Here is a 24,428-nt window from a genome sequence, read left to right as displayed (position 1 = left end):
TTTGACCTCACGCACGCGCTGTGACCCAGGGAACGCCGTTTCTGTGGTAACTTCGCTGTGCGTCCTAAGAGTCGTTGTGGAGGGCTGCGTCCTGTAGCTGCGGCTAGGGTGGATAGAGGTGTTCTTCCTGGCAGGAACTCAAGGACTGGGTCCAGGGCATCAAGGACGCATCAAGGTCAGTGTCTGGGTCTGGGATGATCACGCGAGTATAGCTGAATCTGTGTACCCTAGGCCCCCGGCAAGGGGACTAGAGACCTAGCTCTGATCTGGATGCTTGAGGGCGGGGGAAGAGAGGCAGGTCAGAAAACTACTATTCCCAGCATGCCAAGGACTGAGCCGCTGCGCTCACAGGCTTCCCGGCGTGGAGGTGCATTCTAAGTTTTGTAATTTCTGAGACCCTTACCCTTTCGCTTCTGGACAGTAGTGCATCAAAAATTAACACCAAGGTTGTTAAACATCTATTTTAAGTAATGAAGGTATTTTAAAGCCAGATAATAAGAAAAATGAATCCGTAAACTACTAGCAAATCAGCCAACCTTGTCAGATGAAGGGATGTTTAAATTCTCTGTGTTTTAACTACATAAATTCTCTTGACCTCGATGTCTTTAATTATAAGAGGAGAATAATATCTGTTTCACCAAGATTAAAGGGAAAATCTATGTAAAGCGTTCAGTAAATGTTAGCTGGTATAATTCTTGACATGCCTTCAAAACCAGAAAAATTAATTTATGAGAAAGCAAATGGTTAAGAAATTTTAAAAAACTTTATTTCTTGGAGCACTTTTAGGTTAACAGCGAAATTGAATGAAAGAGGAAGAGAATTTCTTTCAATTTCCCCTCCCACCTCAACCCCCAGCTTCCCCACCAGTAATCCTCTCCCCCCAAAGTGGTACATTAGTTATACTTGATAAACCTACATTGACACATTATCACCCAAAGTCTATAGTATACATTAGGGTCCCCTCTTGATGCTGTACATTCTGTGGAATTTGACAAATAACATAGTGACATGTATCAACCATTGGAATATGGTACAAAGTAGTTTTACTGCCCTAAAAATTCTCTGTGCTCCACCTATTCATTCCTCCTCTTTTGCCCTCTGCAACCACTGATTGTTTTTATTGTCTCCACAGTTTTGATGTTTCAAGAATGTTATATTATTGGAATGATGCATATGTAACAACCTTTTCAGATTGGCTTCTCTCACTTATTAATATGCATTTAAGGTTCCTCCCTGTCTTTTCATGTATTGTGGCTCATTGGTTAAGAGAATTTTGACTGTTGCAAGTCTCTTTTGGTGTTTGGAAAAAAATATATTCATATATTTTATTTGCAGATATGCTTTCAAAAAAATTTATTTTGATTTTCCAAAGTGAAGACATTTGTAACATATAAGAAAATATTTGCCATAGCTCTGTACCATCTATGTTATTAATTAATATTTTAGCTCACTTTTCAAATTTTAAATAAGTTGAATTAGATTTTATATAACTATGAAGAGAAAATCACCTAACAAAATAAACAAATAAACAATTAAAATAAAAATGTTTCCTTTAAATAGTTTTTTAAGTTTGTAATTATGCATAATTGATTTAACAAAGTTTACAGTTAATCATCTCTAGCCTCCTCTCAAAGATACAAACACCCAGAAGGCTTTACTTCTACCTCACAAGTTTTTGTTGTCTGGTTATTCAATTCAGCTTTTGTTTTTTAAGCAAAAATTTATCATCATTACTTTTTGTCATAAATTCTTATTTGTTTTAGATACAAGGGGGAACCCCCCCAAGTGGAATTTCATTATTAAAAGTGTGTATTTATTTTTACATGTTTAAACTTCAGTTATCTTCAGATTACTCTCCATTTGATGCAATATACCTATCAAGGTGTTTTTTTCCACTGCTCAAAACAGTTTTTGAACTTGTTGATTTTGATGCCTTTTAGTGCTTCTGCTGTTTTTTGTTTAACCTCTTCACATCGGCAAAGTGTTTCCCTTTGAGGACATTTTTAACCTGGGGAAACAAAAAATGTTGCTCAGGGTGAGATCAGGTGAAAAGGGAGGGTGGGCATGGGGGTCATGCTGTTTTTGGCCAAAAACTACTGAACACTCAGTGCCATGTAGACAGTATGCTTGTAAGTCATCCATCATAAATGGGCAAACATGTTGAAAGAGTCTTAAAAAAATTCACTGAACTGAATGCAGCCTCTCACACAAAGCCGGCTGGTAGACTGATACAGATGGGTTCGTATAACACTCATCTGGTGGGGGAAACCTGTACTACAAGAGGCCCACCCTTCAGAAGATAATTCTGGGGGGATTTTGGGTTCCCCCTCATATACCTGCATGTTTACCTTTTTTCTCCTCAGCATTTCTTCTTGTATTCCACTCCTTTCTGATTTTAATTTTATTCTTCCTGATACACATCTTTATTCTTTTAACCAGGTTCTTTGGAAATTTCTTTTAGTTTTTGTATGAAATTGTCTTTTTTTTTTAGTAAAGAAAAATGTAGGGTTTAAAACACCTTTTAAATTTGTTTTTAAATATTTTTAAGATTTAAAAGTGTTCAAACTTTATAATTCCTTTATAATAAGAAAACATTGTCTGAACCCATAATGGAAAACCACTGCAAAGTGTTACAGCTGCATTTGAGGTAGAGAGGGAGGGATTTTCTTCAATGCACCCCACCTTTCTTAATGAGAAGGTCAGAGGTACACTGGTTTGTATTATTGTGACATCCAATGGTGATCCAAATTGCTTTTCCTTCAGCAAGGGCTTTATCTCTCAGAAAGGCATTATGCTTGACCTCCAAATTTGGCTGACAATGTACTGATTATACTCATAACCTTTAGGCTGTTCTGATATTTTGACATATTTCCTGGCTTCTGAGCCACATCCTGGAGGGCCACCATAACTTCTAGACCCTGCATGGCTGCAAGAACCTCTGGATCACTGAGAATTTCACTGATCCCAAGCATTCCTGCCATTCCAGGCATACCTCCTCCCATTCCAGGCATTCCCCCAGGAAAGCCACCTGGAAGAGAGCCATACTGAGCTCCTGGCTGTCATCTGGCTTCTTCCCCCCTCTGAGCTCTCTCATGTTCTTCCTGAGCCTTCTTAACCCTTTACATTCATTCTTTAATCTCTCACTCTTCATGTTTCTGCTCATACTTTCGCAATGTTCTGGGTCCTCAGTTAAACTTCTTTCAGCACTGCACTAGCATCTTCATACTCAATTTACATGCAAGGGCAAGATCATGGGCTGCTTCCCAATGGCTCAGAAGTCTGAGTGCTTTCCCTCACCATTTCTAAGGCTGAGCTGAGTCAGGATTTACTCCAATAGCTCTGTCACAATCTCTGATGGCAGCATTTGGCTTCTGTAATTTGATGAAGACACAGGCTCTCTTGGTATACAGAATGGCCAAGTGAGAATTCAGCGTGATGGCATCTGTGAGCAAATCAATGGCTTTCTGAAGTTCATCATCATTTATGGGGCATCAGTGGTAGCCAGTTTTTTATTGTTTGACTGATCCATCATCTCCTTGGTTATCTCTACATTTTCATCTCCCATTAACTGAGGGGCATCAGTGTCTGCTTCAGTCACACTCTCACTGTCAATTATTTCTAGATCACTTTCCTCAGGATGGTTAGTCTATTTTTATGTCTTCCTCCACGTTGTTATTTTTTCCCTCCTTATTTTCTTCTGATTTGGTTTTATGAGTAGCAGGTGGTGTTTTACCTCCCATGCCTCCACCTGCTTCTTCATGAAGCACATTTCTTTGATATGCAGAATGCTTGGATCCTGCCTACACTTTGTAGGGCCCTTGGCTGGGAAGTGGTGGGAGGTGTCAGGTGTGGCTAAAATTGCTAACTTGGTGTGACTGTGTGGAAGGGGTGAAATTGTGTTTACTTCACCTTTATTTTTTTAAAACGATTGTTTAGTTAGGTATAGAATTCTAGGTTAATGATTATTTTTTCCTTTATGTTTTAAAAATACTATTCTGATATTGGGAAACTATAGCCCATAGGCCAAATTCAGCTCATTATCTGTTTTTGTAACATCAAACTTCAGTGTCCATAAGTAAAATTTTATTGGAATACAGCCATACTCACTTGCGTTCATATTGTCTCTGTTTGTTAATTTGTTATAGTTGCAGAGTTGAGTAGTTGCACAAAGAACATGTGGCTCAAAAAGCCTAAAAGATTTATCATCGGCCCTTCACAGAAGTATACCATCCTCTGTACTACTGACTTCTATTGTTGCTGATGAGAAATATACTCTCTTAGTGTAATTATTATTCTTTCAAAGGCAGTCTGTCTTTTATCTGGTTACTTTCAGATTTTCTCTTTATCTTTGGAGTTTTGTAGTTGTACTACTATATATTTAGGATTTATTTTTGTTTTCCTGCTCAGAACTGAAGAATCATGTCTTTCACCAATTCAAAAAAATCATTAGCTATTATTTCAGCCTTTCACTTGTTCTTTTTGGAATCATTATGATGAAAATTTTTTTCATTCTGCCTTAATGTCTTTTAATTGCATTTTATTTTCCTATTTCTTTGTGCTTATTTGCATATGCTTCCTTTATAAATGTCTTCCAGTTCATTGATTCTCTTCAATCTTGTCTTTTTTAACCCATCTAATTAGTTTAAATTTTAATGACCATATTTTCCATTTTTGAAATTTCTTTTCTTTTGTATAGTTACCTTTTCTCATGTCTTTTATTTTTCTTTCTATATTTCTAATAATTGCAAACACTTGTTTTATAGTCACATTCAGAGTCTTATCTGAAGTTTGTGGGGATCTCCATACTATACCGGTAGTGTGGATTGGGATTCCACACCCACTTTGGTCTGGAATTTGGACTCCTCACAAGCATTTTTGTTTTGTTTTGTTTTGTTTTGTTTTCTACCTAGAGCTATGGGCAGAGAAAACTTCCAGCCACTTTTTTTGGGCTAGTGGGTTTAATTTTTCTAGTCCCATCATTCACTGAAAAGTCACTCCACCAAAGTCCAATTTGTATGTATGGTTTTAGTTTCAGTTCTCTGTTTTGAATGAGGCCCATACTATCGTCACGGAATGTTAAAACTCTGTCCCATAGTGTGTGATCGGATCTGATCACTTCCTGAGCCATTAGATGTAAAGTCATTGCTATCTGGGTGGAGGGTGCTCCTTGCTTGTCCTCTTTCTTCCTTATTTTTTTTTGTTTTCTTTTGTTCAAGTTCAGCTCTCTAATTATACTTTCATGTTTTATTTTATTCAGAATTTTTACCTGTTGATAGCATTAGCTTATTATATAATGTTTTACAAATAGGCTGTCTCTTTCAAATTTTGATTTTAGTTAAAACCAAACCCAGAAATGGCAATATTTATGGCTATCTTGAATTGGAGTCTAGACATTATTAAAGTGTGTTTCTACTGAAAGAAAGTAAAGGATATTTACAAATGTGAAAATTTATTGTCTGTATTTATGCCATGTCAGTAGGAAGTATGTAATTTCACATTCACAGGGGATGTGGAAAACATAACTGGGTATTTAATTGCTCAGATGATAGTCCCCCAGGTTCTGACTGTCTCCTTTGAAACAATACTGTCATTTTATTGCTTGTTAATGCTTTCACAAGATTGGGAGTGAGAAAGGCTTTAGGTGAGATACCCTTCAATGATTCTCTCACTGATGGCTATTGTGCCCATCCAGCATGTAGGATATGTGGCTGGTTTCCCTAAATAGAAAAGATTGTCTGAAATTATACAAACCCAAGAAAGAGGGAACTTGGATTGGGATCAATGGTTTCAAAACAGGATTTCAAATAAAAAGTTCTGGTTGTGGATAATGGTGATAATTGGGTAACAATGTGAATGTATTTAATGCCACTGAACTGTACACTTAAAAATGGTTAAAATGAGAAGTTTTATGTTGTGTGTATTTTACCACAATAAAATAGACCAGATTTGAGCCTTCTGGTTTTCTTTGCAATGAGAACATATTGTGCATTGAGAAGGTATAATGAAGAATGCATTATAATGCACTGCTGTGTAATTAAAAATAATTTTAAAAATTAAATGCTAAGAAAGATTGACATTGGAGTTATAACATGAAATCAACTCTTTGTAGCTGGGCTATGTTTAAAGCCTTCTTAGAAAGGAAATGCTAGCAGGTCATCAAAACTTGACTACAACTTGATTAAAATTGTGTTCATTTATCCAGGAAAGAAAGTGTCTATTGCAAAGGGGATTGATTGACCCTGTGGTCATCAACAATGTAGAGAAATCTAGAAAAACTGTGAAGGTGTCACCCAAAAATTAGGTGACTTGCTCAAGGTCACAGCTAGTAAGGGATAGAAGCTAGTTCTCCTCTCTGGTACTCTGATTCCACATACTGTGCCCTTGACCATGGCCCCATGTAAGCCACCTTCTGATAGCTGGGCTTTCCATGTAGTTGGTCTACAAAGACAGAGAGTGCATGGGTGACTCTGCCATAGCAGGAGTAGAAGCTAAACCAGCTTAAAGAAATGTTTATTTAATCAGCAAAGTGTGAAAAAAATTTGAGCCAATATTTCAAATTTTGTAGGTGTTATATAAATATAAAGCTTTTCTTCTGCAAAATGTGAAGACCTGCCATTCTGAGCCCACATTTCCACAAGGCAACATTTGGCTGGAGGAAGACTAACCTGAGGTCCCCATTTCACTGCAGTCATCCTGACACCAAAGTTGCAAGACAGTGGCCACATAGCACATGGCAGGTGAAGAAATGGTTCCCTCCTATCCTGTTGAGAGGAGGAAATAAGATTTGTATTTAGCCCATGTGACATATTTGATAACTGTCTGGGCTACAGAAACATCTGGACTTCCTTGCTGTTGACTTTTCACTTTGTAAGTGAATAAATTGGCATTTTTTACTTGTTCTTTCCTTTTTTGTGAGCTTGGACAATGTACGGCCATTTCTGAGATGGATTTGCTTTGGGTATGCTGATGAAACCCCTCTGTAGCCTGCAAAATTGAAGGTGGTGTGAGTTCACCAAGACAAAGTCCATTGGATGACATTTCTGGTGGCCATCTGACAACTTCACAAGTCCCCCTGCATTACTCTGCATTTCGCACCCTTAACATCTATAGGTTTATGGTTAAGAGCAGTTGAGCTTAAGTTAATCTGAACACCAGTGGACTGGGAAGTTGGAGGGCTTTTCACCACAAAGCCACCCTGCAGGTCACTTGAACAGGTGGGAGTGGCAGGGGTCTGGGCTGGAAGGAGATGCCCAAGGTTCAGAACAAATGTGTGTCCTGAGGCAAGTCATTTCACCATCAGTTTCCTCATCTGACAAGGAAGCAGCTCAGTCCAGTGCTGTCTCATGCTCCTGTGGTGCTTGAATTTTTTGTAACTTTCACAAAATGAAAGTTCTGCAAGAATATAGGTAAATAACAAGCCAAAAAAGATCCATGTTTTGAAAGAGAACTATACACACTGTATTATTCCATTTATGTGATGTTTAACAACTGGCAAAGATCACCTATGAGATAGAAGTCAGAATAATAGTTACCTTTGGAGGGGCAAATTGGGGAAGAAGGCAGCCTTCCAGGATGGGGAGATGTTCCAAACTGTTCTTATAGTCAGTATCATGATAAAATATTAATTTGCCTGTTTTTGAGCTTATTGGCTGGTATATAATAAAATGTTTTTCCCTAGGAAAAGGGAAAGGAGAAAAAGGAAGGAAGAGAGGGAGTAAAGAGGATAAGGAACAACAGACGGAGAGGGAGATTGAAATCATTTTGTGACCTATTGTTCCTGTTAAGAGCATTCTCCAAAGTGTCTTTCTGAAAATTAGGCACTCCACAGTTGTGGTCATTTGAGATTTTCCTCAGAAAAGGCATGAGAAAGTCTTGGCTATACAAAGAAAGCAGATACTTTCTTAAGGAACTTCTCAAAGATTTTAATGGACATGATGGTCCATCAGGACTGCTATTGCAAGTAGCATTCCTACATTTGTTTGACTAAGGAGTGTTTTGTCTCAGACTGTCTCTCAGGACTGCTGCCCTTCAGGACTCCAGGAACTTTATTTGGGATCTGGGCAGCTGCTGTCAGTATTCCTCTGTAACTCTTGACCATATTCATTGGTGACTAATTAAATATAAGAGGACTCTGAATCAGTAAATAATTCCTTTCAATGTTTTTCAAGCATACTGTTAGAATACTTTAAAGCAACTTTGTTGGAAACAATATGGGTGCAAAAATTTCTAGACAGAAACAGCACTCTCCAGGAGAGAAACATGTTACCTGGTTTGCGGTGACAGCTGTCACAACCTACCCCCAAGGGAAAATGTGTCCCACCAGAGACCTAATACTATGTTCATTCTGCCATATGGAAATTGAATTAATGGTCAATTTTTAAAGGAATATAACTGGACTGGCTTTGTCATCTCAGATTAACAGTAAGCTGTTTTCTCTCTTTTTGGGACAGGATAAAAAATGTCAATACTCACTTCTCCAAGAGGAAAGGTAGAAGTTGTTTATTGCCGAAGAACAGAGTCACAGGATATTTATTGTATCCAAAATCTCATTAGAAAATTTACCCAGAAGCTGTTTGGGAGGCTTAATATCATCTATCTTCTGTAAGTACGTAGCTAAGTAAGCTTAACTATTTTTTATCAGTTTTATCACACATTGGGATGGAAATCCACTCCCTCACTCCTTTGTCCCCATGGGGCTTATGGAGAACAAAAGGACAGCAAGAATATCTGGCTTATGGAGAAGAAATGGGCAGCAAGAAAATCTGCCCTACTGAGCAGAAGATCTTTGGTAACAACCATTCTCTAGGTTCTGTAACAATATACAAGTTGGAAGGGTTTCTCAGGGGTTTTGGATTCAAGCAAACTTGGGTTCAAATCTTGACTGCCCCATCCACTAGTAGAGTCACGCGGGGCAAGTTAATAATGTTAGCTACCAGTTTTAAGAATTCATTTTCTATCAGGCTCTGCTTTGCCAACATCATCTTATTTAATACTCTGATGCTTCTGTGAGGTAGCCATATATGTTCATCTTAAAGATGAGAAAATAGAGGCCTATCAAGGTCAAGCAGTTAGTAAGTGACAAAGTCTAGACATGCACTTATCCACTGCTATTAAAATGTTCTTCTAAATTTCAAAATATGCATAGATCTTTTTAAAAAACCTTTTTTCCTCCCTCTTTTGCTCTTTTGGATACCAGAGTATAAATATCCTATAATCTTTCCTCATTATTTTTATTGAAGAACATAAATAACTGAATATTTTGGATTTCATAAAGCTTCATATTAAATACAGTTGAAACATTTATGGCCAGCCTAAGACATTAAAATATGTAGTTTCTGATCAGCTCACTGATGAGTATAATGTAAATTGGCACAATTTTGTTGGAGAACAGTAGGACAATATGGATAAAATACTTTAAAGTGTATACCAGTGAAATAATTTGATTTTTGGCATTATGGTAGATCAAATACCTTAATGATGTCCTCTGGATAGAAACAATATGTTGATACACACATGTTAAGGACTGTGCAGAGATTATCAGCATAAAATCAGAAACTTGAGAATATCAGGTCTCAATAACACTTCCTCCTTGAGTATTTTTGCTATATTCTAGAAACTCTATGTTTCTGTTTTGACAGTGTTGCAAAGAACAAATACAAATATTTCTTCCACCTACGAATGGAAATATTAGATTCTTTTGCATAAAACTGGGTCATTCATTGTAAAGATGAATGAGATGTAAGCTCACTAGGTAAAAGTGAGCAAACTAGCCTGTTTCAACCTCCTCATGGAATGAAGCCTCCCCCAAGAATTCATAGGCATGTATTGACTTGATGTCTATGTTAATTATATCTGTGGTCCCCAAAAGCTTCAAAACATTCCAAATAATGACTGCATTTTCAGACAAACAAAAACAGTTAGTTTACCAATGTATGTCCAGAGACTGGCTGACATAAATACAGGTAAGGTCAGAAGGGATAGATCTTCAACTCAAACGATAAATAATACAGAATAAGTTCCAAGGAACATGAGCTCAGTCAAAAATCACTAATATAACCATATGATCTCACCTATAAGTGGAACCTAGTCAACAAAACAAACAAGCAAGCAAAATATAACCAGAGACATTGAAATTAAGAACAAACTGACAGTAACCAGAGGGGAGGTGGGAGGGGATAATGGGAGAGAAAGAGGGAAGGGATGTCAAGGAACATGTATAAAGGACACATGGACAAAGCCAAAGGCAGGTAGGATTGAGGGTTGGAAGTGGGGATGGCTGGAGTTGGGGATGTGTGGTGGGGGTAAAATGGAGACAACTGTACTTGAACAACAATAAAAAAAGAAAGAAAAACACAAATATACAAAGAAACATACACCATTATTGAGAACCAACAACAAAATATCCATCAGAGTCAGATTCTCAAAGGCTTCAGATACAAAGAATGTAAAATAACTATGTTTACTATGTTTGTTTATATATTTTTAGTATTTATTACCATTTTATTGTCCATAGTTTTGATCATCTTCTTTATCTTAAATAAGTCTCTTAAATAAGTTCTGGTCCTTTTTTTTTTGCCTTTCTAGTTTTTTAAAATATACACCTTATTGATTATGCTATTGCTATTGTCACATTTCCCCCCCTTTACTCCACTCTGCCCTACACACCCCCTCCCACCCACATTCCCTAACACTTTAGTTCATGTCCATGGCTCATACATATAAGTTCTTTGGCTTCTACATTTCCTATACTATTCTTAACCTCCCCCTGTCTATTTTTTACCTACCATATATGCCACTTATTCTCTGTACCTTTTACCCGTCTCTCCCTTTCCTACTTCCCCACTAATAACCCTCCATGTGATCTCCATTTCTGTGATTCTGTTCCTGTTCTGGTTGTTTGCTTAGTGTTTGGTTTTTCTCTTTCTTTTTTTTTTTTTAAGATTTGGTTGTTAATAGCTGTGAGTTTGTTGTCATTTCACTATTCATATTCTTGATCTTCTTTTTCTTAGGTAAGTCCCTTTAACATTTCATATCATAATGGCTGGGTGATGATGAACTCCTTTAACTTGACCTTATGTAGGTAGCACTTTATCTTCCCTTCCCTTCTAAATGATAGCTTTGCTGGGGGATAGCTTTGCTAGGGTAATCTTGGATGGAGGTCCTTGGGTTTCATGACTTGGAATACTTCCTTCCATCCCCTTATTGCCTGCAAGGTTTCTTTTGAGAAATCAGCTCACAGTTTTATAGGCACTCCTTTGTAGGTAACTGTCTCCTTTTCTCTTGTTTCTAGGATTCTCTCCTTAATTTTAATCTTGGCTAGTGTAATTATGATGTGCCTTGGTGTGTTCCTCCTTGGTTCCAACTTCTTTGGGACTCCCTGAGTTTCATGGACTTCCTGAAAGTCTATTTCCTTTGCCAGATTGGGGAAGTTCCCCTTCATTATTTTTTCAAATAAGTTTTCAATTTCTTGCTCTTCCACTTCTTCTTTTGGCACCCCTATGATTTGGATGGTAGAATGTTTAAAGATGTCCTGGAGGTACCTAAGCCTCTCCTCATTTTTTTGAATTCTTTTTTTTTTCATTCTGTTCTGGTGGAGTGTTTCTTTCTTCCTTTGGTCTAAACTGTTGATTTGAGTCCTGGTTTCCTTCTCATCACTGTTGGTTCCCTGTAGACTTTTCTTTATTTCACATAATGCAACCTTCATTGCTCCTTGTGTCTTTTTTATGCTGTTGAAGTACCCAGTGAGTTCCTGGAGCATCCTGATAACCAGTGTTTTGAACTGTGCATCTGATAGGTTGACAGTCTCTTCATCATTTAGTTGTATTTTTTCTGGAGCATTGAACTGTTCTTTCATTTGGGCCATTTTTGGGGGGGGTGGGTCTCAGTGCACCTGTTACATAATAAGGGGTGGAGCCTTAGATGTTCACCAGGACAAGGCAACCCACGTCACTGCCTTGTGACACTGTATGTAGGAGAGGGGTCTGAGAGGGAACAGTGCTGCTTGCCCTGAGCTCTGCCAGTTTTCAGTCATTTCCCCTGCTGTCCACAATCAAATTGGCCCTTCTGGTGCTGATTCCTGGGTGGGTGCGTTTGTGTACATCCTAGGGCCCTGTGGGTCTCTCCAACGAACTCTTCCTTGAGGCTGGGAGTTTCTCCTGCCACCTCACCCCCCACAAATGTCTATAGTCAGAGGTTTTGAGGCTTTATTTTCCTGTACTGGAACCCTGGGTTATGCAGTCTGTCTTGCTCCCTAGTTGTTTCTCCTGGTTTATCTACACATGAATGTGGGACCACCAGCTCTGCCAGGCACCACCTTGCCAGCCCCAGTCCTCCAGCCACTGCCTTGCCTCGAGTCCTCTCCACTCAGCTGCCCATCTCCCTGCCTCCTGCTGGTCTGGATACATGTTTCTTCTTTAACTCTTTGGTTGTTGGATTTCCATACAGTTCCATTTTCTGTCAGTTTTGGATTTTTGTTTTAAAATTTGTTGTCATCCTTCTTTTGGTTGTGCAAGGAGGCACAGTGTGTCTACCTATGCCTCCATCTTGGCCGAAAGTCCTGCTTACTCTGTTTAAAGTGAAAAGATAACTCTTAAAAGATCATATAAATGAATAATGAGGTTTGAAAAAATTCAAATAGATCATCTGAAATGAAAATACAGGATGGACACTAGTAGGTTTATAGCTGTGAGTTTGTGAAAGACAGTTTATTCTTTTGAGTTAATAAAGCTACTGTAATAATCATAACCTGCATGTTTGTTTTTCCATATGAACAACTGTAAACCTACTTTTGCCAACCCCTGCATAGTCAAAATGAAAAGTTTGGTGGATGGGCCAAATAGCATAATAGACACAGTTGAAGACATAAGTAGTGAGGTGATGATTAATACCAATAAATTATCCAGAATTCAGCACAATGGGACAAAAAATTGTGAGTAGGCCATTTAACAACTAAGACTAATAGACTTTTCCCTGACCAGTATAGCTTAGTTGGTTGGAGCATCATCCTGTGACAGTTGAATTCCTGGTCAGAGCACATGCCTAGGTTGTGGATTCGGTTGCAGGTTGGAGTGAGTGCAAGGTTTCTCACATTGATGTTTCTCTCCCTCTCTCCCTTCCTTACCCTCTCTCTTAAAAAAAAAGTGAGCATGTTCTGGGGTGAGGATAAAAAAAAAACACTAAGAGACTTCAGAAGGACATATAATGAGGTGGAACACTCAATATTTGGAGAGATAATGGTTGAGAACATTGCAGAATTGTTTAAAAGCATCAATTCTTTGATCCAGAAAACTCAGTGAATCCTAAATGAGATGAATGCACAGAGAAATCAAAAACTAAGGAAATTGTAATAAAACAGCAAAACATCAAAGCTAAAGACATCTGAAAAATAATCAGAAAAAATAAAGACAAATTATCTGCAAAGTACTGAAGATTGGATTAACAGATAATTTCTCACTAGCAACTATGGTAGTACGACGATAGTGGACTATCTTTAATTTTGGAAAGTGATATCAACCTAAATGATATATACACAGTGAAACAAGTTTTTAATACCGAGGAGAAAATGAATGCATTTTCAGACAAAAAGTGAGTTAGTTTATCAATAGACTGAATAAAGGAAATGCCTCAGAATATACTATAGGCAGAAGGAACAATATTTCTGCTGGAAAGCCCAAGATAGAAGAAGGAAAGTAAAAATATGAGCAAATATGTGGGTAAATATAATTAGGTATAAAGTAATAACAGTAATAACTAATTTAATATAAAAATTGAATCTAAATAAGTTATGAGATATAAATGACTTAGATAAAATTCAGGACAGTTGCACATAAACTGGAAGGCACATGTTTATAATGAATGGACTATTAAGGTATTGGGTTGGCCAAAAAATCCATTACATTTTTTTTCTGTAAAATGAAACATAGTTTTCATTTTTACCAATAACTTTATTGATTTGGATATTTTGAGTATGTTGGCTATTTCCTGCTATTGGCATCTAGTGGATGGAGGCCAGGGATGTTGCTAAACATCCTCCAATGCATAAGACAGCTCCACAGCAAAGAATAATCTGGCCAAAATGTTGATAGTACCAACAAACTTTTGCAAACCACTTTTGACATGTTTGATCAGTCACAGCACCTTCTTTATACACTGCACAAATCTTTCTATATGTTTCCGTTGCATTTTTACATTTCTTGAAATAACAAAGCATAATACACTGAAAATGTTACATGTCTTCTTTCATCTTCAATATTAAAATGGCTGCATAAAATTTTACCAGTTTTGATAAGTTTCTCTTAATGCGCACTGATAAGACAGCTGTAACAATACAATCTAACAAAATAGTTTCAAATGAAGTTAAAGAGGACTAAACACTACTAGAGCCATTGTATGGAACAATGTAATGGATTTTTTTTGGCCAGCCCTGTGTTACTCAGGGGGAGGATGTGGTAGCTAATACCCAAAGGCATCTTTCCTCTCTCCTGTGAACCACATATCCTGCTTTTATATTTTTGTATATGCCCTTCTCACACTAAATCAGGGCTGGCCCTGTGTAACCAATAGAAACCTGCAGAAGTGATACCCTGTAATTTTAAATCCAGATCTTAAGAAGTCTTGCAACTTCCAATGAGCATCTTGAAATGCTCCTTCTCAGAACCCAAATGTCCTATTGTTAAGCACTCCAGTCATGTGGCTACATGCAGGTGCTTCTTGTGGACATCTTCAGCTGAGCTCCCAGCTGAAAATGAACATCAACTGTTAGCCATGTTAATGAGCCATTTTAGATACTGAAGACATTGAAGTGACTCCTACCATGGCCACAATTTGACTGCTATCCCATTCAGAGACCCCAAGCAAAGACTGCTCAGTTGGACCCCCTCAACCCAAGAACCATGAGAGATAATAATAAATTACTTTTAGCCACTAAGCTTGACTGATTTTTACACATCATGTGGTAACTGGAGCAGAGGTTAAAGACTTTGTTAGGAATATATGTTATGTGGCTGGACAATCATTAAAAGGATAAGCACTGAGATTATCACTTCTGATTTATAGAGGGAGATGGAATAAGAAATTTAAAACAAACCCTGAATCTGGGACTTCTGGCCAAGATGGAGGCATAGGTAGACACACTGTGCCTCCTCACACAACCAAAATAGGGACAGTGATTTAGAAACAAAAAAACAACCAGTACTGACAGAAAATTGAACTGTATGGAAGTCAGACAACCAAGGAGTTAAAATAGACACATTCATGCAGACTGGTAGGAGGGGTGGAGTCAGGTGGCAGGGCAGACAGGGGTCACAGCAAAAAAAGCATTGGCTGGCTGACATTGGGTGCAGGGTGGCAACAGGCAATGGCAGCAGATTGTGGACAGGCGCAGCATGCAAGGCGTCTGGCAGGCAGTCCCACATTTGCACTCAGATAAACCAGTTGAAACTGGGGAACAAAATAGACAGCACAGCCGAAGGTCCCAGCTCAGGGAAATAAAGCCTCAAAACACCAATTGAAAACACCTGTGTGTGTTGAGGTGCCAGAAGAAACTCCAAGCCTTACAGGAGAGTTCATTAAAGAGAACCACAGGGTCCTAGAACTTACACAAGCCCACCCACATGGAAATCAGCAGCAGAAGGGCCCAGTTTCCTTGGGGGAAGCAGTGGAAGGGATTGAAATCCAGCAGAGACTGGAGCAAGCACCATTGTTCCCTCTTGGACCCCTCCCCCATAAACAGCATCAGAATGCATCGACCTGGGTTGCCCCATCCTGGTGAACACATAAGTATTTGCCCCTCACTACGTAACAGGCACGTCGAGACAAAAAAATGGCCCAAATGAAAGAACAGATCAAAGCTCTAGAACAAATTTGTATTTGTATTCGTCTAAGTGACGAAGATATAGCAAACCTGTCAGATGCACACTTCAAAGCACTGGTAATCAGGATTCTCACAGAATCAGTCACAAATTAGATTAAAAAAGTGAAGGCTACACTAAGTGAAATAAAGGAAAATGCACAGGGAATCAATAGTGATGGGTGGGAAACTTGGACTTAATGGAGTGGACCAGAAGGAAGAAAGAAACAACCAAACAGAAAAGAATGAAGAAACAAGAATTCAAAAAAAAATTAGAAGAGCTTAGAAACCTCCAGGACATCTTTAAATGTTCCAACATCCGAATTATAGGGGTACCAGAAGGGGAAGAGGAAGAGCAACAAATGGAAAAGTTATTTGAACAAATAATAAAGTAGAACTTTCCTATTCTGGCAAAGGAAATCGACTTCAGGAAGTCCAGGAAGCTCAGAGAAGTTCCAAAAAAGGTGGACTCAAGGAGGAACACACCAAGGAACTTCATAATTACCTTACCTAAGAATAAAATGAAGGAGAGAATTCTAGAAGCAGCAAGAGAAAAGGGGACAGTCATCTACAAAGGAGTTCTCATCAGACTGTCAGCTGATTTATCAAAACAGACCTTGCAGGGAAGAAGGGGCTGGAAAGAAGTATTCCAAGTCATGGAAGGCAAGGACCTACATCCAAGATTGCTCTATCCAGCAAAGCTTTCATTTAGAATGGAAGGGCAGATAAAGCACTTCTCTGATAAGGTGAAGTTAAAGGAGTACATCATCACCAAGCTCTTATGATATGAAATGTTAAAGGGACTTATATAAGAAAAGGAAGATAAAAAACATGGACAGTAAAATAACAGCAAACTCACAGTTATTAACAACCACACCTAAAACAAAAACAAACTAGAACAGGAATAGAACCACAGAAATAGAGATCACATGGAGGGTGAACAATAGGGGAGTGGGAGGAGGAGAGAGGGGGGAAAATACCGAGAATAAGTAGCATGGATGGTAGGTAGATAAATAGGTAGGAAGTATGGGAAATGTAGAAGCTAAAGAACTTATAAGTAGGACACATGGACATGAACTAAAGTGGGGGGATGTGTCTGGGAGAGGGTGTGCAGGGTGAGGGGAGTGAAGGGGGGAATGGGACAACTGTAATAGCGTAATCAATAAAATATATTTTAAAAAATAAATGAAACAAACCCTGAATCTAAGAGAAGACAAGACTGAAGAATACAAAAAGAAACAGAAAATGTTGGCATGAGAATCACATAATGGGAGGATAGGAAAAAAATTCAACTGTATCAGTAATCACAATCAATGTATTTGGGAAAAAAATCTTTAGTTAAATGATAAAGATCGCTAGATTGACTGAAAACAGAACAAAACAAAAAGTCATATTTTATATATGAGAGCTAACTAAGATAAAAAGGCATGTAGGTAAGTCAAGGTACTGGGAAAAAATATATATGCCAGACAAAATCTCATTTAGAAAAACCTAGTATTGTTATACAAACATTATACAAAATATACTTTAGGGCAAAAACATCACAGCAGATGAAGAGGGTTTAGATCATGAGAGAGGTGTCACAGCTTTGAACCAGTATGTGTGTAATAACACAGTCCTAAAATAAAGCAAAAATTAATAGAACCAAAAGATGAAATAGACATATCCACCATCATAATTGGAGATTTTAATATACTTCTCTGAATAAATGGAAGATCAAATAAACTCAAAATCAGTTATGATTTAAAAGATTTCAACAAAAACACAAAGAATGTGATCTAATAGGCAAACGTAGAATATTGCACCCAATACTAGAGAATACATAATCTTGTCAATTATACATGGAAACATATAGAAATTGACTTCCTTTTAGTCTGTAAAACAGTCTCAAGAAATTTCAGTAGTTGACATTATACATTCTTTGGCCACAATGCAATGGAGTTGGAAATCAGTAACAAAAAGATAAAACACCCATATGTTTGAAACATTTTAAATGTCATTATAAATAATATGGGTCAACAACCTCTGTTAAGATGAAGGTGTAGGTAGACATGGTTTACCTCATTACCAAAGCACAGAAGGAATTACAACTACTCAAAACAAATAACACCCAGAGCCATTAGAAAATCAAACTGCATGAAAGTCTTGACAATCAAGGATTTAAAGAAGCCACATTCATCCAGATGGGTAGGTGAGACAGAGTTGCAGAGACAGGTGGAGAGGTGCAGAGATCTGGTGTTGTGCAGAGAGGCAGCCACAGTTGTAGAACCAGTGGTCCCACATTCACCTGTAGTGGATAAAAATTGGGAAGGATACCTTGGAAACAAGTGATTCCAGCCTCAGGCCAGACCACAGCCTGGAGTTCCAGCGCCAGGAAGAGAAATCTGCATAACTTCTGGCTGGAAAAACCGTTGGGGGTAGGTGCTGTGGAAGAAATGGCCAAATTATCAGAAGAGTCCATTTAAAGGGCCCACATGTACTTAGAAAGTATGCAAACTCACCCACTCTGGGATTAACCACCAGGGCAACAGTTGAAAGGGTGCCAGTCACATATGGGAAGGGGGTGAAGTGACTGGAAATGGGGTGAGTGCTGGGCAAACCTCCAGAAGCCAAGAAGCAGTATTGTCCTCTCTCTGAGCCTTCCCTCACACAGAGCCACAGGAAGTGAATTGGGTTGCCCTGCCTTGGCAGTTGCCCAAGGCTCTGCCCCACATAATGTACAAGTGCATTTTCTACAATAGGCCATGCTATTAAGACAGGGAGAAAAGCAGCACTAACTAATACACACAAACAAACAGAGTGATGCTGCCAAAGTGAGGAGACAAAGAAATGAAAGAACAGAACAAACCCCAGAAAACTAACTAAATGAAACAAATAACCAACAGATCAGATGCAGAGTTCAAAACACTGGTAATCAGGATGCTCAAGGAACTCACTGAGTATGGCATCAACAAAAAGGAAGAAATGAAGGTTATACTAAATGAAATAATGAAAAATCTACAGGGAAGCAATAGTGGAGAAGATGATGCTGAGAATCAAGTCAATAATTTGAAACACAAGGAAGGAAAAAGCATTCAATCAGAACTGCAGGAATACAGACTTACGGCCAAGATGGAGGCTTAGGTAGACACACTGTGCCTCCTCACACAACCAGAATAAGGACAACAACAGTTTAGAAACAAAAAACAAATAGCATAGACAGAAAAGTGAACTGTATGGAAGTTCAACAACCAAGGAGTTAAAGTAGACACATTCATCCAGACCAGTAGGAGGGGCGGAGTTGGGCCGCCACAATGGAGAGGGCTCGCAGCAGAAAAGCGGTGGCTGGCTGACCCTGGGTGCACAAGGCGGCAGCTGGTGGGCCCAGTGAGGTGGCGGATTGTGGAGGGGCATGGGGCGCAACGCAGTTAGTAGACCAGGGGTCCCACATTCGTGTGTAGATAAAAGAGGTGAAACTGGGAGTGAGACAGACAGCAAAACCCAGGGGACCAGCTTGGTGAAATAAAGACTCAAAACACCAGTGGGGGTTGAAGAGCTGGGAGAATTCCCAGCTTCACAGGACAGTTCATTGAAGAGACCCACAGGGTCGTAGAACATACACGAACCCAACCACATGGAAATCAGCACCAGAGGGGCACAATTTGCTTGGGGGAAGTGGGCAAAGGGACTGAAATAGAACAGAGAGTGGAGCAAGCGACACTGTGGTGCTTGCACCCCTGCCCCACATACAGTGTCACAACCCAGTAAGTGCTTTGACCTGCTGTGAACACCTGAGGCTTGGCACCTCACTACATAACAGGTGTGTCAAGACAAAAAAAAAAAAAAAAAAGGCCCAAATGAAAGAACAGATCAAAGCTCTAGAAAAAATACAACTAAGCAACAAAGATATAGCCAGCCTATCAGGTGCACAGTTCAAAGCACTGGGAATCAGGATGCTCACAGAATTGGTTGAATTTGGTCACAAATTAGATGAAAAAATGAAGGCTATGCCAAGTGAAATGAAGAAAAATATACGAGGAACCAATAGTGATGAGCGGGAAACTGGGACTCAAATCAACGGAGTCGACCAGAAGGAAGAAAGAAACAACCAAACAGAAAAGAATGAAGAAACAAGAATTCAAAAAAGTGAGAGGCTTAGGAACCTCCAGGACATCTTGAAACATTCCAACATCCAAGTTATAGGGATACCAGAAGGAGAAGAGGAAGAGCAACAAATGGAAAAGTTATTTGAACAAATAAAGGAGAACTTCCCCAATCTGGCAAAGGCAATAGACTTCCAGGAAGTCCAGGAAGCTCAGAGAGTCCCAAAGAAGTTGGACCCAAGGAGGAACATATGAAGGCACATCATAATTCCATTAGCCAAGATTAAAGTGAAGGAGAGAATTCTAGAAGCAGCAAGAGAAAAGGAGACAGTTACCTACAAAGGAGTTCCCATGAGACTGTCCGTTGATTTCTCAAAAGAAATCTTGCAGGCAAGAAGGGGCTGGAAAGAAGTATTCCAAGTCATGAAAGGCAAGGATCCACATCCAAGATTGCTCTATCCAGCAAAGCTTTCATTTAGAATGGAAGGGCAGATAAAGCACTTGTCAGGTAAGGTGAAGTTAAAGGAATTCATCATCACCAAGCCCTTATGATATGAAATGTTAAAGGGACTTATCTAAGAAAAAGAAAATTTTAAAAATGTACAATAAAATGACAGCAAACTCACAACCACACCCAAAACAAAAACAAACTAAGCAAACAAGCAGAACAGGAACAGAACCACCGAAGTAGACATTACATGGAGGGTTAGCAACAGGATAGTGGGAGGAGGAGAGAGGGGGAAAAAGTACAGGGAATAGGTAGCATAAATGGTAGGTAGAAAATAGATGGGGAGGGCAAGAATAGTATGGGAAATGTAGAAGGTAAAGAACTTATAAGTATGACACATGGACATGAACTAAAGTGGGGGATTGTGGGCAGGAAGGGGTATGCAGGGTGGAGGGGAGTGAAAGGGGGAAATGGGACAACTGCAATAGCATAATCAATAAAATATATTTTAAAAAGAACAGCAGGAAGAGGAAAGAAAAGCAAGGATAGACGTAGGAATCTCTGGGATATCTTTAAATGTACTAACATCTGAATCATAGGTATGCTAGAAGGAGAAGAGGAGGAACAAGAGATGAAAACTTATTTGAAAAAATAATGAAAGAAAATTTTGCTAATTTGATGAAGGAAATAGCCATACAAGTCCAGGAAGCACAGAGTTCCAAACAAGTTGTACCCAAAGAGGACCACACCAAGACACATCATAAAAATGCCAAAGGTTAAAGATAAAGAGATTCTAAAAGCAGCAAGAAAAAAGTAGTTACCTACCCACAGGGGAGTTCACATAAGACTGTCAGCTGATTTCCCAAAAGAAACTTTGCAGGCTAGGAGTGATTGGGGAGAAATATTTCAAGTGTTGATAACAGGGACCTACACCAAGATTGTTCTACCCAGGAAAACTATTATTTAGAATTGAAGGGCAGATAAAGGGGCCAGACAAGAAAACACTAAAGGAGTCCATCATCATCAAGCCATTATTATATGAAATGGTAAAGGGACTTATTTAAAAAAGAGAAGATCAAAACTATGAAAATGAAATGACAATAAATACACATCTATCAACAATTGGATCTAAAAAACTAAACAAACAGGAACAGAGACAGAATAATTGATACAGAGGACATTTTGATGGTTGCCAGATGGGAGGGGCTAGGAGGAATGGGTGAAGAGGTAAGTGGTTTAAGAAGTACAAATAGGTAGTTATGCAATAGCAATGGGGATATAAATTAAAGTATAGGAAATGGAGTAGCCAAAGAACTTATACACATAACCCATGGACATGAACAGTGGTAGGGGTATTGATTGAAGCAGTGGGGTGTCCTGGGTGTTGGGACCAAGGGGGGAAAATGACAACTGTAATGGCATAATAAAGTATAATTTAATTTAATTTAATTAAAAAAATAAAGTTTGATAATTTACCCCATAGGGGAATTGGAGCTATTCCATCAGTTTTACCCTTAGATATTTTATATTCTTTGGCATGAGTTAAATAGTATATTGTTTTAAAATGATTTCAAAGCATCCAATCCTAGCCTACAAAAATGCAATTGTCTTTTGTTTAGTGACTTAGTAGCCAGCAACTTATGTATTAATTCTAATATTTTGTTTACATATTTCTTCAAATTTTCTGTATAGAGAATATATCATCTGCAAATAAGTTTTGTTTCTTTTCTATCCTAACACGTCTTGTTTTCTTTTTCTTTTTAAAATATATTTTATTGATTATGCTATTGCAGTTGTCCCATTTCCCCCTTTCACTCCCCTCCACCCTGCATACCCCTTCCTGCCTACATTTCCCCATTTTAGTTCATGTCCATGTGGCATACTTATAAATTCTTTAGCCGCTACATTTCCCATAGTATTCTTGCCTTCTCCGTCTATTTTCTGCCTACCATTTATGCTACCTATTCCCTGTACTTTTTCCCCCTCTCTCCTCCTCCCACTATCCTGTTGCTAACCCTCCATGTAATGTCTACTTCGGTGGTTCTGTTCCTGTTCTGCTTGTTTGCTTAGCTTGTTTTTGTTTTGGGTGTGGTTGTGAGTTTGCTGTCATTTTATTGTACATTTTTAAAATTTTCTTTTTCTTAGATAAGTCCCTTTAACATTTCATATCATAAGGGCTTGGTGATGATGAATTCCTTTAACTTCACCTTACCTGACAAGTGCTTTATCTGCCCTTCCATTCTAAATGAAAGCTTTGCTGGATAGAGCAATCTTGGATGTGGATCCTTACCTTTCATGACTTGGAATACTTCTTTCCAGCCCCTTCTTGCCTGCAAAATTTCTTTTGAGAAATCAACGGACAGTCTCATGGGAACTCCTTTGTAGGTAACTGTCTCCTTTTCTCTTGCTGCTTCTAGAATTCTCTCCTTCACTTTAATCTTGGCTAATGGAATTATGATGTGCCTTCATATGTTCCTCCTTGGGTCCAACTTCTTTGGGACTCTCTGAGCTTCCTGGACTTCCTGGAAGTCTATTGCCTTTGCCAGATTGGGGAAGTTCTCCTTTATTATTTGTTCAAATAACTTTTCCATTTGTTGCTCTTCCTCTTCTCCTTCTGGTATCCCTATAACTTGGATGTTGGAATGTTTCAAGATGTCCTGGAGGTTCCTAAGCCTCTCACTTTTTTGAATTCTTGTTTCTTCATTCCTTTCTGATTGGATGTTTTTTTCTTTCTTCTGGTCCACTCCATTGATTTGAAACCCAGTTTTCTTTCCATCACTATTGGTTCCTCGTATATTTTTCTTCATTTCACTTGGCATAGCCTTCATTTTTTCATCTAATTTGTGACCAAATTCAACCAATTCTGTGAGCATCCTGATTCCCAGTGCTTTGAACTGTGCATCTGATAGACTGGCTATCTGTCCATCTCTTAGTTGTATTTTTTCTAGAGCTTTGATCTGTTTTATTTGGGCCATTTTCTTTCTTTTTTATTTCTTCTTCTTCTTCTTCTTCTTCTTTTGTCTTAACATGTCTGTTACGTAGAGAGGGGAAGAGATCTCGGTGTTCACCAGTGTGGGTCAAAGCAGTTGCTGGGTTGTGACATTGTAGGTGGGGCAGGGGTCCAAGAGGGAACAATGGTGCTTGCTCCAGTCTCTTCTGGATTTCAATCCCTTCCGCCGCTTCCCCCAAGTATACTGGGCCCTTTTGGTGCTGATTCCCAGGTGAGTGGGCTTTGTATGTTCTGTGCTCCTGTGGGTTCCTCCAACGAACTCTCCTGTGAGGCTCGGAGTCTCTCTCAGGTCCTCAACCCCCACAGGTGTTTTCCACTGGTGTTTTGAGGCTTCATTTTCCCGTGCTAGAACCCTGGGTTGCACGGTCTGTCTTGCTCCCCAATTTTGCCTGGTTTGTCTGCTCATGAATGTGGGAGCATCTGGTTTGCCAGCTGCCTTGTGTGCTGCTCCCCTCTGCAATCTGCCACCTCGCTGGGTCCGTCCACCACTGCCTTGCACACTGGGGGTCTGCCAGCCACCGATTTTTTTTGCCTCAACCCTTTTCCATCTGCTGCCTGACTCTGCCCCTCCTAACTGTCTGGATAAATGTGTCTATTTTAATGTGTCCTTGGTTGTTGGACTTCCATACAGTTCAATTTTCTGTCAGTACTGGTTGTTTTTTTGTTTCTAAATTGTTGTTGTCCTTATTGTGGGTGTGTGAGGGGGCACAGTGTGTCTCCCTATGCCTCCATCTTGGCCGGAAGTCCCATTTCTTTTTCTTTATGCTGTTGAGGTACTCAGTAAGTTTCTTGAGCATTCTTATAAGCAGTTTTTTTAACTCTTCATCTGATAGATTGCTTATCTCCATTTTGTTTAACTCTTTTTCTGGAGTTTTGACCTGTTCTTTCATTTGGGTCATCTTTCTTTGTCTCTTCTTTTGGCAGCTTCTCTGTGTTTGTATGTATTAGGTAGAGCTGCTTTGAGTCCATGTCTTGGTAGTGTGGTGTAATGTAGTATGTATCCTAGAGGGTCCAGTGGCACAGCCTCCCCTATTATTCTAG

The 24,428-nt window shown here is 39.0% G+C and overlaps 1 protein-coding gene and 1 pseudogene across 1 annotated transcript in view; one reads left to right on the top strand and one right to left on the bottom strand.

The window, feature by feature from the left end:
* Positions 1-17: 17 nt before the first annotated feature.
* CFAP61 (cilia and flagella associated protein 61) overlaps positions 18-24,428 on the top strand; it is a 382,310-nt gene continuing 357,899 nt past the window's right edge. The window contains 2 exon segments of the mRNA XM_036009477.1: positions 18-175; positions 8,451-8,601. Coding sequence (XP_035865370.1) covers positions 8,459-8,601 — 143 coding nt within the window. The 5' untranslated portion in view covers positions 18-175; positions 8,451-8,458.
* On the bottom strand, positions 2,597-3,916 carry LOC114506059 (annotated as a pseudogene).

Source organism: Phyllostomus discolor, chromosome 9, assembly GCF_004126475.2.
Source record: "Phyllostomus discolor isolate MPI-MPIP mPhyDis1 chromosome 9, mPhyDis1.pri.v3, whole genome shotgun sequence".
Taxonomy (NCBI): domain Eukaryota; kingdom Metazoa; phylum Chordata; class Mammalia; order Chiroptera; family Phyllostomidae; genus Phyllostomus; species Phyllostomus discolor.
This window is presented reverse-complemented; position numbering and strand designations above follow the sequence as displayed.